At 40.4% G+C, this 11309-nt stretch overlaps 1 protein-coding gene across 1 annotated transcript; it reads left to right on the top strand.

Annotated features, from left to right (window-relative positions):
* Positions 1-8790: 8790 nt before the first annotated feature.
* LOC110656873 (uncharacterized) lies at positions 8791-10074 on the top strand. Its single transcript, XM_021813852.2, has 2 exons — positions 8791-9021; positions 9769-10074. Exons 1-2 carry the CDS (start codon positions 8791-8793, stop codon positions 10072-10074), a joined length of 537 nt encoding a protein of 178 aa, XP_021669544.2.
* The last annotated feature ends 1235 nt before the right edge of the window (positions 10075-11309 follow it).

The following is an 11309-nucleotide window of genomic DNA, read 5'->3' on the forward strand; positions in this document are numbered from 1 at the left end:
AAGGAAGAGGGTATGAAACCGCGAATAGAGAAGAGACCGTTAAGGCATGAGACTCCGGAGAACTCGAAATAATGGCAGTTAAAAGACTTCAAAACTAACCATAAGGAATATGTGAGATCTATCTTTGTACCTTTTCCTCTCCTTTGAAAGTCTATTCTTTCTAATAAAGTTATACTTCATTCCTTTTGTTGTTATTTTCCCCGTGCTATCCTTTCTCTTTGTTTAATGCGCTATTAATTAGTTAAAATTTTTGCCATAAGATTTGAATTTGAAAATTGATAACCTCACGTACTTTATTATGAGATTTGCAGGAAATAGCCTTCAAAAAAAAAAAAAAAAAAAAAAAAAAAAAAATTATAGAGGCGAAAACCCCAAAGGGCGCTTATGGTCGAATGTACGAAGAGAAAGTGAAAACCTGACAGGGCGCAATCCTTAGAGTAAGAAGAAAGTCGGGAATGAAAAAAGGGGCATCCGAAAGAATGAGATCATAGGTCAGGTCTTGCATCTCCTCCTCCATTAATCATCCGCCTTCGTTATCTTGTTAAGTACACTTCTTCAGGGAAAGAACTTCATGTGTCAGGGTTAGACTCGCCTTGTAAGTTGATTTTAATTTCATGCAATTTAAATTTCTGCTATCAACCTCTGGTTCCTTGATCCAAGTTGATTTTAATTTCCTGCAATTCCACCATCAACCTCTGGATCCTTGATCCAAGTTGATTTTAATTTCCTGCAATTCCACCATCAACCTCTGGTTCCTTGATCCAAGTTGATTTTAATTTCCTGCAATTTAAATTTCTGCTATCAACCTCTGGTTCCTTGATCCAAGTTGATTTTAATTTCATGCAATTTAAATTTCTGCTATCAACCTCTGGTTCCTTGATCCAAGTTGATTTTAATTTCCTGCAATTCCACCATCAACCTCTGGATCCTTGATCCAAGTTGATTTTAATTTCCTGCAATTCCACCATCAACCTCTGGTTCCTTGATCCAAGTTGATTTTAATTTCCTGCAATTTAAATTTCTGCTATCAACCTCTGGTTCCTTGATCCAAGTTGATTTTAATTTCATGCAATTTAAATTTCTGCTATCAACCTCTGGTTCCTTGATCCAAGTTGATTTTAATTCCACCATCAACCTCTGGTTCCTTGATCCAAGTTGATTTTAATTTCCTGCAATTCCACCATCAACCTCTGGATCCTTGATCCAAGTTGATTTTAATTTCATGCAATTCCACCATCAACCTCTGGTTCCTTGATCCAAGTTGATTTTAATTTCATGCAATTTAAATTTCTGTTATCAACCTCTGGTTCCTTGATCTAAGTTGATTTTAATGTCATGCAATTTACATTCCTGTTATCAACCTCTGGTTTCTAGATCCAAGTTGATTTTAATTTTCTAGGTCATTAACTTAGGTGTGCTTTAGTTCCCTAATTTCAAATACCTAATCGTCCAAAATATGAGTCGGATTCTTTACATAATTCCTATACGGAAATCTTTCCTTTAATAGAAATTATGTAAAGAGGGGCAGCTGTCGACACCATATTTTGGTCGATCCCTAGAATCAATAAAAATTCTTCTTTGAACAGCTAATCACGTTTCCGGTCCCTTCTTGATAGGCGGTCACATTTCCGATCTCTCCTCACAAAGATTTGAATCAATGCTAAGTCCTAGCATCCCTTAAAACTCAGCCGATCTCTCAAATCATTTACCGATCCCTCAAACCCGTTGCCGAATTTCCGGACTCGTCGTATATTCCCGATCTCGTTGATGAATAAAATGAACGCACTAGATCTTTTCCTACCGCTTTATTGCCGACCTCCTTTCCGAAAGTTTAAGAGCTAAAGTTTTGGTTCGATTCCGATCTTAAGTGTTCGAGTTAAATTTTCACCAAGTTCTGCCTGTAATTTCTTCCCTACCGATCTCATGTTCAAAGTGCTTTCCAATCTCTCATACTTAGATTAATAATTACATTTAGTTTTTGTTTTGCTGTGCTCATACAATCAAATACTCAGACAAACAATGGTTTAAAATTTTCCGATCACAATCATTCATTGAACAAAAGGCATTTCATTTCATGTCATAATTTGTACAAGTTATTGGTGACTGGGGATCACCCCACTGATCTACATTTGATCACTCCTCTCTCCCTCTCACCCTCGGCTTCATCCTCACTGTCTTCATCATTGTCCTCGGGAGCCACATCGCCATCCAAGAAAAGTCTTCTTCGGGTAACGCTCCGGAGTGCGGCCAAGAGATCCTTGTGAGCCTTCACATAGGCCTCCTATTCCGCCACCATCTCCTCATCCCTCTCCTTAAGCTCCTTGTCTTTCTCCTTAAGCTCCTTATCCTTCGCCTCAAGTTCCTCTATAAGTTGAGCGACTGAGCGGCTTCGTTGGCGTGAAGCACTGACTTCCTTAAGAGCACGGTCCCTCTCATCCAAAGCACGACTGCTCGCCAACCGGTCTTCATGGAGCTTTGCCCGTCCCTCGACTTGAGATATATAATCCCGAGCGGATGAGAGTTGGGATCGGAGGGAATCCACCTCCGATTCTTCTTCCCGATCTCCTTACCTGTGCGCCGAATCCTTTCCCGATCATGGTCCGTTCACTGACACTCCACGCTTAAGCTCATGGTCCGAGTCAATATGTCCGAGACCATTCTCGGGATAGCTCATCCCGATCCTCGGAAAGAAGATGGTAGACCCCGTGACTTTGGCGAAATCGAGTTCTCCTTGACATCCGATTATTCCTCAAGCAATGATCAAGATTTGAGCGCCCGAGAAGAGGTCCTCCTGCTTGAGTAGGCCCCCTTCCCCGCTTGGAACAATCAGAAGAGTCGGAGGCTGCTCCTCCGATCTAGGAGGAGATCGGGTAGCATCAGTGGTCGCCGCAAACGAAGGTTGGGGAGTATCACTTTGTATCTCCTGTGTTCGTGATCGGGCGTTTGGAGTCGTTCCGAACGCTTTATCTCCTTTATCTTCCGGGAGATCTCTCTCTCCTTCTTCCGTTTCCTTGAACCCTCACCACCCGCCATACCTGCACAAAGAAAAGGTTAGTGAGATCACTAAGGTCGTGAGAATTGAGATATAGAAAATACCGATGCCGAGGTTAGAGAGCGGAAGTTCGCGGTCTTGGCCATGAGCGGTGAACACCCAATGGTGCGGCTCAAAGATCACCGAATCCAAACAAGAATACTTTTTAGTGGCAGCCTCACTCTTCAGATCCATCACTATCAAACTTTCCTCTTCGCTCAGGGTAATATGGTTCGGAAGCAAGGGTCCCTGGTACCACCAGCTGCGGGGGAAGTCCTCAAAGCGGCTCGGATCTTTGCTCCTCACAATGAAGAAACGATTCTTCCAGTTCTTAAGAGACGAGGGCAGATCGGAAAAGAGCCCGCAATTAGGCTTCGCCTGAAAGAACCAGTGGTCATCGTCCTTTCGGTGAGTTAGCCGTAGGTCTGATTCCCTTAGCTCGGCATAGACCTCGGAAAGCTACCAAGATCCGCCACGAGTTGGGGTGAATTTGAACAATAGATGCTCGGTGAAGTTTTAGGACTTCCTTATAGAAATCGTCTAGGGGGAACCTCAGACCGGCCTTTAACTGTTCCTCATACACCATAACCCTGTCGTTCTCTTCAAAGAAGTGATCGACACGAAGGTCGCCATGGCACTTGATTAGCTCGAACGAATCAGGACAAATATTGTATTCTTGAACAAACGACTGCAGAGCGGATTCTCGAAGAACCGACTAAGCTCGTCTATGGGAAGGGTCTTCTCCTTGAAGAAGGGCGCAGACGCCTTAATGGTACGACTACCGACTGGAGCAGGACCCTAAGGGGTCCAGTTGCGCGCTATTCGATCGTCTCTTCTTCATCAGACGATGACCAAGAGAACTCAATGGAAGGAGGGCTCGCCGCTCTCTGACCTTCGGCACCGCTCAATTTCAAAAGAAACAAAGAACTTAAACAAAAAAGAAGATCAAATTCCTTACCATAGTCTAATCGGTGTCGGAAAAATCGGAGAAAATGAGAGAACTTCGAAGCTATGAGCAGGAGATCAAAATGGAATGAGAGAACAACCGCCAACCTCCCCTATTTATACTAGTCCGAGCATTTAATGCTCGCGAGGTTCTAGGCTTAGAATCTATTGGTGAGACTCGACAGCTGTTCTGACACTTCTCTCAAATATCCGAATGTTCAGAGATCGGTTAATTGGAGATCGGCATAATAAGTTCAATATTTTGAATACAGGATCAGTTAAGTGTCATTCATGTAAAGAACCAGATCGGATAAACACAAGAGAGATCGGAAAATAATCAATGCAAAAATACGATTATAACCGACATAATAAAGTCTTTATTCTCAAAAGATCGGATTACATCATTTGGGCAATCTCTAGGATCGGATTACAATAAAGGTCTAGCTACATCATGTGGCCGATCTCTAGAGATCGATTACATTGAAAAATTACATCATTTGGACGATCTCTAGAGACCGGTGAAAATCCTATTCAAGAGGTCGATCTAAGGATCGCTTTATAACTTATCCCAAGGATACTCCCAGAGATCCATGGATCGCTTTATAACTAATTCCAAGGATACTCCTGTGTGTTCCAAGGATCGCTTTATAATCGATCCCAAGGATATTGCCGACCGGATGCTTCATCCGCCGTCGAACACCCAATGTGGATCGAATCATTGCCGGAACACTCAATGTGATGAGAAGCCGAATGAACTCGCTTGAGCAACTCGAGATCGGTACAACAAGCCCGCAATACGGATCGGTCAAATCCAGCTTCTCTCACCATCGTCAATTAGGACCATCCAATCACCGGATCGTAAATTTTCAATCGAGGAAAAGGGAATTCCATCGGAAGAGGATCAAAACCACGCTTGTAGCCTAACTTTCCCGAAGCCTAGAACCAAGAAACAAGGAGAAAGAGAGAAAATCGAATGAAGGAAATGCCACTATCAACAGGGGTATATATAGGGGAAAATGGGCATTTAATGTCGAAGGAAAACGGTTGACGCTCAAAATCGAGATGTAATTAATGCTTGGACCGAATCCGCATCGATCGGGATAAAAGAGATCGGAGATAGGAGATCGGCATGAGAGATCGGAATAGGAGCTAGGAGGGATCGGAAGACAAAAAGAATAAGACAAATTCCAATAACCGCCGCCGTAATCGAGCCGAGGTAGTTAAAGCGTGGCACGAGATCTCCACCGCACGCCTAAGAATCGCCCGCACGCCGACAGTGCCGTGGTATGTCATGACATCCTGTACATCCCAATCTCCACCGTTGATCTCACTTGTAAGGATGAATCCGAACCCTTGGATCAAAAGAGAAGATGATAATACCAGCGTTTTCACTCTCACCCTCGGATCGTTCGGACAAGAGGATTCAAGACCGTCGGATTAAAAGAGGAAAAGGACAAATACTTTGAGAAGCGATCTCACCATTCGCTTTTGATTCTCTTTAATTCTGAACATCCGATCATGTACTTCAAAATCCCGACCCTCCATCTCCTCAAAATGAATCGACCCTTCATGGGGAGCACCGATTCCTATAAATACTGCATGAAAACTGCTCAGTGGACGGACAAAAATATAGGCAAGAGGTCGCTATTATCGTGGAGGAACTCTGAAACTTCATTCAGCTTTTTACTCATTGCTTTTGTAGTGATTAAAAATACTTTTGAAACTAGTTTTCGGAGTGTTTTCTTGAAAAAGATTTTGAATATTGGAACTCTACATTTCAGTTTGTTCATTATCCGATCATACTCTCATCATCTCTCGCTTCCTTTCCTCTGTTCAAGCTCAACTTCCTTTCACCTGGTTCTTACCCGGTTACCTTTTAGCTAAAGCATCTCTCGGTTTCACGACAGACATCAACTCTCAGGCTGATCAATCCGCCATCACTGTTTACCACTTCACAGTTATTTCAATATATTTGGCTCCTCACAGGTAAGAGTTCACACTACTGTTCACGTTTGTTTCCTGCACTTCCTTTGTTCTTCATACATCTGCAACTTTCTTCAAGGGTATTTTGTACAAGAGAACCCAAGAGAAAATATTGTTATAAGAGTTCATGTTACTGTTTTATTAAGCGTCTACGTTTATTTCCCGCATTTTCCTTGTTCTTCTCACATCTAGACCATTTCTGCACAAGCAATCCCAAAGAAAGTCACTCTCTCAAATCATTTTTTTAGTGATCAGTTCATTTTATTGATCTCCGTCATTTCTGAAAACCAGTTTTCTAACTCTTTGTAGTATGTAAATGGTTGGGTAAACGTAGGTAGCTGCAACTTAGAGGTCTCCTTTAAAAAGAGGACCTGAATAACCGTCAGGAAGATAGCCGAACTATTAGACCGACGTAAACAGCAATTCGACAAAGATGTCATGAAATGGAATAAGACCAAAGTAAACGAAACAGAGTGGATCGGTCATTAATAGATATTGGTAAAATGACTACATGAAAAGGTCAGTGAATCACGTCTAGTATTCCCCGTTCAGCCACAGGATATCCATAAACCTTATCCCCGGCATTTTTGAAGGTCAGAATTCTTAGTTTAGGGTTCTTAAGACCCGTAGCTGTGGTTAAACTTTTGAAGGTCGGAAAAGTCTTTGTCCGAATCTCATCAAAATAGAAGGGGTCGGAAGAGTCCTTATCCTATCCTTGCCTAAAAGTTTTAAGTCAACTCTTAAAGGAGATCGGAGGAGGGTTCTTATCCGGTCTCCCCTCAAAATTTTGATAAACATTAAGTAGGGATCGGAAGAGAGTTCTTATCCGGTCTCAACTCAAAACATTAACGAATAACTCTAAAGGAGATCGGAGGAGGGTTCTTATCCGGTCTCCTCTCAAAATTTTAATAAATAACTCTAAAGGAGATCGGAGGAGGGTTCTTATCCGGTCTCCTCCCAAAATTTTAATAAATAACTTAAAAGAGATCGGAGGAGGATTCTTATCCGGTCTCCCTTCAAAATTTTAATAAACATTAAATAGGGATCGGAGGAGAGTTCTTATCCGGTCTCAACCTCAAATTTTAATAAACATCTGAAAGAGATCGGAGGAGAGTTCTTATCCGGTCTCATCCTCAAAACTTCAAATAAATAACTTAAAAGAGACCGGAGGAGGGTTCTTATCCGGTCTCCCCTCAAAATTTTAATGAACAACTTAAAAAAAAAGATCGGAGGAGAGTTCTTATCCGATTCTCACACCCGTTCACTAAGGTTGTCTCATTTACTTATGTATCTGGGTGATCCAAATTTAGTGAAAAATCAAACATTCCTTCTACCAAAAGGATTAACATTGCCGCCTAAGCCCTTCTAACTAATTTGTAAAGGACGCAGAATTAAATCTACTTACCCTTATTAAGGGACGAGGTGGGGTGCCTAACACCTTCCCCACCCGTTTACGGACCCCGAACTTAGAATCTCTGTTTTGAAGTGGTTTCATTTTTAATTTAACTTCTCAAATGGTTTTCCTTAGTTTCCCTCAAAACTAAGGTGGCGACTCCTCACTTTTTCCCACTTCGGTGAGTGATCGTCCGGGCGACCGCAAAATCCCATTGCGACAAGAACAATGAAGCATAAATCTGAATTTGATGAATGTTTAAGGCTTGATATCATAGATAAGCTTGCAGAGGAGGAATTTCAAAAGAGATACCTTTAGAACCCTTTTGAAGCCTACATAGTGCATAGCCATACAGTAAAGGATAAAAATAAAGAAATTGCAGCCTATGCACAATCTTTGGAGTATAGCCCACCTTTACCTTTGGCTAAAGCACTGCCAGTAGAAGAGCTGCAGGAAGAACAACCCAAAGGCAAGTCACCAGAGGAGATAAAGTAGGTAAAACTAAAACCTCTCCCTTCTACTCTAAGGTATGCATTCTTGGATTCTTACTCCAAATATCCTATTATTTTGAATGTTAGCATAAATAACGTAGAAGAGGAAAAACTCTTGAGAAATCTTAGGACCCATAACAAGACTATAGGGTACACTATAGAAGACCTAAAAGGGATTAGTCCTTCCATTTGTATGAATAAAATACCTATGGAAGAAAATAGTAGACCTACTATTGAACACCAAAGAAGACTAAAACCTAACATGAAGGAAGTAATTAAAAAGGAAATTTTGAAACTATTAGATGTAGATATTATATACCCAATCTCTGATAGTAAATGGATCATTTTGATACACGTAGTGCCTAAAAAGGGTGGGATAACTATTGTAAAAAAAAAAAAATAATGAGCTAATCCCTACTAGGGTAGTCACTGGTTGGTGTATGTGTATTGACTATAGAAAATTAAATAGTGCCACTAGGAAAGACCACTTTCCTCTTCCATTTATGGATTAAATGTTAGAAAGACTAGCAAAACATTCTTATTTCTATTATCTAGATGGGTATTCTAGATTTTTCCAAATCCACATTCACCCTGAGGACCAAGAAAGGACCACATTCACTTATCCTTATGGCACTTTTACATATAAGAGAATGTCCTTTGGTCTCTACAAAGCCCCTGTTACTTTTTAAAGATGCATGATGACTATTTTTTCTGATTATATTAAAAATATAATGGAAATTTTTATGGATGATTTCTCTATCTATGGAACCACTTTTGATGAGTGTCTAGCTAACATGTCCAAAGTGCTACAAAGATGAGAGAAATCAAACCTGGTTTTAAGTTGGGAAAAATGCCACTTCATGGTAAGAGAGGGTATTGTCCTTAGTCATCTAGTGTCAAAAAGAGGAATAGAGGTGGACAAGGCAAAGATTGAAATAATTTAGAAAATGCCACCATCTTCATCAGTCAAAGGAGCACGAAGCTTTTTGAGACATACAAGCTTCTATAGAAGATTCATCAAGGATTTCTCTAAAGTAGCTAAGCCTTTAACTAACTTGCTAAATCAAGATGTTCCTTTTGACTTTGATGAAAGTTGCTTTGTTGCATTTAACAAGATAAATGAAGCATTAATTTCTGTACCAATTATGCAACTACCTGATTATGAGCTGCCATTTAAGGTAATGTGCGATACAAGTGACTATGCAATACGGACAGTACTTGGACAATGAAAGGACAAGAAGGTTCATGCCATCTACTATGCTAGTAAGATACTTGATAATGCACAAATCAATTATGCAACTATAGAAAAGGAACTCCTAGCAATAGTGTTTGCAATTGACAAATTCAGATCTTACTTGGTTGGATCCAAAGTCATTGTATACACAGACCATGTTGTAATCAGATACCATTTGAACAAGAAGGAAGCAAAACCAAGGCTAATCCGGTGGATTCTATTTCTGCAGGAATTTTACCTTGAAATCAAAAACAATGGTATGCTGACCTCCTCTCTAAGCTCAAGCAGGAAGAAATAGGGGACATCTTTGAAAATTTTCCAATTAATAATTCCTTTCTAGATGAGCGCCTGTTAGTAATTTCCCAAGCCCCATGGTCTGCTGATATTGTTAAACTATCTTGTGTGCAGAGTTTTTCCATCCAACATATCCTACCAACAGAAGAAGAAATTTCTACATGATGTAAGGGACTATACCTGGGAAGAACCTTTGTTATTCAAGAGATGTTATGATAGGCTAATAAGAATATGCATACTAGAGGAAGAAATACAGAGTATACTGTAACATTGCCACTCATCACCCTATGGAGGACACTTCAGTATAACAAGGATAGCAGCTAAGATCTTACAAGTAGGATTCTACTAGCCCAACTTGTTTAAAGATGTGAGAAACTTTATACTGACATGCAATCAGTGCCAAAGAACTGGAAATATTTCAAGAAGGAACGAGATGCCACTGCATGGTATACTTGAAGTTGAGTTGTTTGATGTTTGGGGTATAAACTTTGTAGGTCCATTCCCATCTTTGTTTAGCAATAAGTACATCCTCATTGGTGTAGAGTACGTTAGAGTAGTGGTCAAGTTCCTCAAGAAGTACATCTTCACAAGATGTGGCACACTAAGGGCTATCATTACTGATAGGGGAAGTCACTTATATAATCAGCAGTCTGAAACACTATTGAAGAAATACGAGGTGACACAGAAAGTGGCAACACCTTAACACCCTAAAATAAGTGGTCAGTTGGAAGTTTTAAATAGGGAACTAAAGAGGATCCTTGAGAAAATAGTAAATCTCTCAAGGAAGGATTGGTCCTTGAAATTAGATGATGTATTATGGGCCTATCACACTGCTTTCAAGACTCTTATTAGAATAAACCCTTTTTACATGGTTTATGGAAAATCATGCCACCTACCTGTTGAGCTTAAACACAAGGCCTATTGGGCAATCTAAGCCCTAAATTTTGATTTGAAAGCTGCTAGAGAAAAGAGGCTTCTACAATTCAATGAATTGGAGGAGATCAGGTAAGATGCCTATGAAAACGCAAAAATCTTCAAGGATAGGACCAAAAGTTGGCATGGCAAGCCCGTAAATAGAAGAGAAATCAAGAAAGGAGATCTTGTCCTGCTCTTTAACTCAAGACTAAAGCTATACCCAGGAAAGCTAAGGTCAAGATGGTCTGGACCCTTCAAGGTTGCACAAGTCTTCCCACATGGAGCAGTAGAACTATAGAGTGAGACCTCAGGCCCCTTCAAAGTCAATGGGCAGAGACTAAAGCCATACTTCTCATGGGAACCAATCAAGAAAGGATTCACACAATCCTTCAGCAATCCTCCAGCACAACCATGAACTAAGAAGAGTAGTCAAGCTAAAGACTATAAACAAGCACTCCTTGGAAGATAATCTAAAACTTTTACTTTTCCTTGTAGTTAATCTTATTTTTCATTTTATCATTACTTCTAGTTTTTGTAGGCACCCTGCCCTTCAAATTAAACATATTGATAGAAGTAAGGAGAAGGAAGCAAGGAGAGAAGGGAATCACCAAGTCCAAACCACACAAGAGAGGAAATCACAAAACTGGGGAAGTATTTTTATTACTAACTTCCACATGTATTTCATTTATATACTTAGAAACATGTTAGCATCACACCTTGAAAATATAGAAAGAGAAAGAATTTAAAAGTACATAAGAAAATTTAGACCAGAAAGTTACATGGGTGTGACTAATGTAGTGTTTCATGCCCTGTGTAACATACTAAACTCAGAAATTCATAGATATAGACACTATAGAAAGTTACACGGGGTACTCCATGTGAAGCCACATGACCTATGTTGTAACGATTGGGCTCCAACCACTAGAGGAATTGTTCATTTTGGCCGTAAGCCTCACGGTTTTGTCCCATAGGTGGAATGGAGAACTTCCCAAGAGGTCACCCATCCTAGGATTTCTCTCAAGC

Source organism: Hevea brasiliensis, chromosome 6 (genome assembly GCF_030052815.1).
Source record: "Hevea brasiliensis isolate MT/VB/25A 57/8 chromosome 6, ASM3005281v1, whole genome shotgun sequence".
Classification (NCBI taxonomy): domain Eukaryota; kingdom Viridiplantae; phylum Streptophyta; class Magnoliopsida; order Malpighiales; family Euphorbiaceae; genus Hevea; species Hevea brasiliensis.

Coding starts and splice junctions, on each gene's coding strand:
- LOC110656873 (XM_021813852.2), top strand. CDS start 8,791: ATGCCACCATCTTCATCAGTCAAAGGAGCACGAAGCTTTTTGAGACAT. Junction 9,022..9,768: donor ATTATGAGCTGCCATTTAAG/GTAATGTGCGAT, acceptor ACATGCAATCAG/TGCCAAAGAACTGGAAATAT.